Source organism: Blastocystis sp. subtype 4 (assembly GCF_000743755.1).
Source record: "Blastocystis sp. subtype 4 strain WR1 chromosome Unknown seqid_0240, whole genome shotgun sequence".
In the NCBI taxonomy this organism is placed as follows: domain Eukaryota; class Bigyra; order Opalinata; family Blastocystidae; genus Blastocystis; species Blastocystis sp. subtype 4.
In genome coordinates, this window is record NW_014569307.1 from 18,261 (window position 1) to 20,833 (window position 2,573).

Sequence of the window (2,573 nt, forward strand, 5' to 3'; positions counted from 1 at the left end):
TCTTCTTCTTCCATTGAGTTCTCCTTTGTTGTTGCTTCCCATTGTTCTATGTATTGTTTTCTTCTCATTTCATAGTACTGACATACAATTGCTATCATATGATTCATATCTTGAACCTATACATCAAATCCGTTACTCATTCATACCTCAAATGCCTTTGATTCTTCATTCAATAATCGTTTTGTAGGATAATACTCTCCTTCTACTAATTGTAATGTCTGAGGTCGTTGTAATAATTGATCAAAGATTGGTTTCAATTCCACACATTCACAGAACAATGAAACTCGGCAGAATATGTATAAACCAAGTCGTGCTCTTGACATCGCTACAATCATTCGACGTACATCTCTCAAATATCCAACTGATTGTGTCCGAACGAGAGAAAGGAGAATCATATCATTCTGTTGGCCCTGGTACTTATCCACTGTTGTAACACGATATGGAGGATTCTTCTCACATCGTTCTCGAAGTAACGTACGAAGAAGTTCTCGTTGACCTCGATAAGGTGTGAGAATTGTGATCAAATCAGCTGGATAACCACACAGACGGAGATACTGATACATTGCAATCACATACTCAGCTTCTCCACGATTCTGGAATGAATGAGGTTGAGACTCCATTTCTCCTTCTCCTTCATATTCATTCACATTTATCACCTGATAGTCATAACGAAGACTAGTGTTGGCTTGAATGAATCCAGATTGTGACTCATCACATACATGGGGGAGATTCTTCAATCCAGGATACTTCCAGGAGAAGAGACATGCCAACGAAGGACGACACCGACCTTGAGCATCCAGTGTAATATGAGGAACTCCTAAACGAATAAGTCGAGTGAAAAGACTTTGATCAAGATGAGTAGAATGAGCAAGTGATGGACTCTGAACAATAGGAGGGAGTTGGTTATGATCTCCTAATAGAATCATTCGTTTCATATGACAACTCTCAACAGAGGTACTGTTCTACTCATCAATCTCTCAATTCATTCATACTTGAAGGAAGAGTGGAATGAATGATTCCAATTCTAATACTTGTCCTGCTTCTTCAATCACAAGAGTATCAAAATAGAAACCACTTTCAATCAATCGTTGACGAGCAATTGCAGCATGAGTGCATGTCATTGCTACAATTCGTGCTTCACTGGCTAACATGTATTCACAACGAGGTCGAGAACTTCGTACTAATTCAAAGGCTCGATATTCTTTTAGTTCTGTGAAGATATCACGAAGACAATGGAAACAATCCTCATAGACCTGATGTTGATCTGATTCTGATTGAGTAGATGAGAATAGAGGTTGTGAAAGAGGAAGGAAGAAGAGTTTGAATGGGAACAGATTCGCAATCTCTCCTGAATTCAATTCAAACCAGTGTTTCTCCTCTTCTTTCTGTTTGGGAGTACAACCGATAGGAAGGAGTCGCAACTGATCCAACTCTTCCTTCTTACATCCACCTTGAAGGGCTCGTAAGAACAATTGCATTCGAGGTATGATCGTTGAGACATAGAATGAATCAGCTGTCTCACATGAATATGCTACATCTTCAGAACAACCCAGACTCACTGCAAGACGTTTCACCACGGTTAATAACTGATCTCGGCGTTGTAGACAATACTCCACACGACCTAATCGACTATAATCCTTATCACTCTCCAATTCTCTCTCTCCCATTCCTAATCGTAATACATGACGAGGTTGGATCGCTCTCTCAGCAATCTTACTGAATAGATCATTCAATGCATGATTGCTTCGAGTTATGACAAGAATCCGTTGTTCAGGATAACTATGATACAGATTGCTAATGATCTGGACAGCCACATCTGTCTTTCCTGTACCTGGAGGACCCACAATCATTGTCAGACCTGTGCTCATACCACTTCGAATTGCTTCAACTTGGGCTTCAGTGAATTCTATGGAATTCCCACGGGATTCTGCTTCATCTTGTAACTCATGAGGGAGATAAGGATTGGAAGAAGGAGCAGGATAACAAGTACAGATCAATTCGGTGGATTCCTCAGAGAAGGTTATTCGATAAGGAGGATGAGCAGACTCAGGAGTGAGAGATTCACCTGATTTGGTTCGGAACACAACAGAATATCGAGGGAAGGCAGCAATCACATGAGCTGCACTAAGGAAGGTATCTGAAAAGTCGAGTGTTTGGGATGAAGTGAGATTGGAATAGTGAGCAGCACTGGGATCTCCAATTCCAAGGAACACTTGCTGAAGCCAGAAAGGAAGTGATTTCTTCATATCAGTGAGATTCAATAGATTTCGTGTTGTTTGAAGTACAGACTTGAAGTTATTGGCAATTGGATCTCGTCGAATCAGTAGATTGAAACTGTCATATGGATCAGGAATGGCTCCAGTAGCCAATCGCTCCATATCGTTCTGATACTGAATAGGATCCAATCGAACACGTAACAATCGACGCTTTCCTGCTCGTTTCTCTCGTATATCAGGTGAAGACCAATCATTCAATACAACTCCATCTTCATCTTCCATTCGAATCACTTCACATCCTCTTACAAACACTACTCCTTCTTGTTCAAGGAATGAAGCATCATTCTCATATTGACA

At 40.6% G+C, this 2,573-nt stretch overlaps 1 protein-coding gene across 1 annotated transcript in view; it reads right to left on the reverse strand.

Annotated features, from left to right (window-relative positions):
* The window catches only part of JH06_4938 (hypothetical protein), a gene marked incomplete at both ends in the record, with an annotated part of 7,353 nt that extends 4,793 nt beyond the window's left edge, over window positions 1-2,560 (reverse strand). Inside the window, 4 exon segments of the mRNA XM_014670697.1 lie at window positions 79-116; window positions 147-962; window positions 993-2,517; window positions 2,532-2,560. Coding sequence (XP_014526183.1) covers window positions 79-116; window positions 147-962; window positions 993-2,517; window positions 2,532-2,560 — 2,408 coding nt within the window.
* Between the last annotated feature and the right edge of the window lie 13 nt (window positions 2,561-2,573).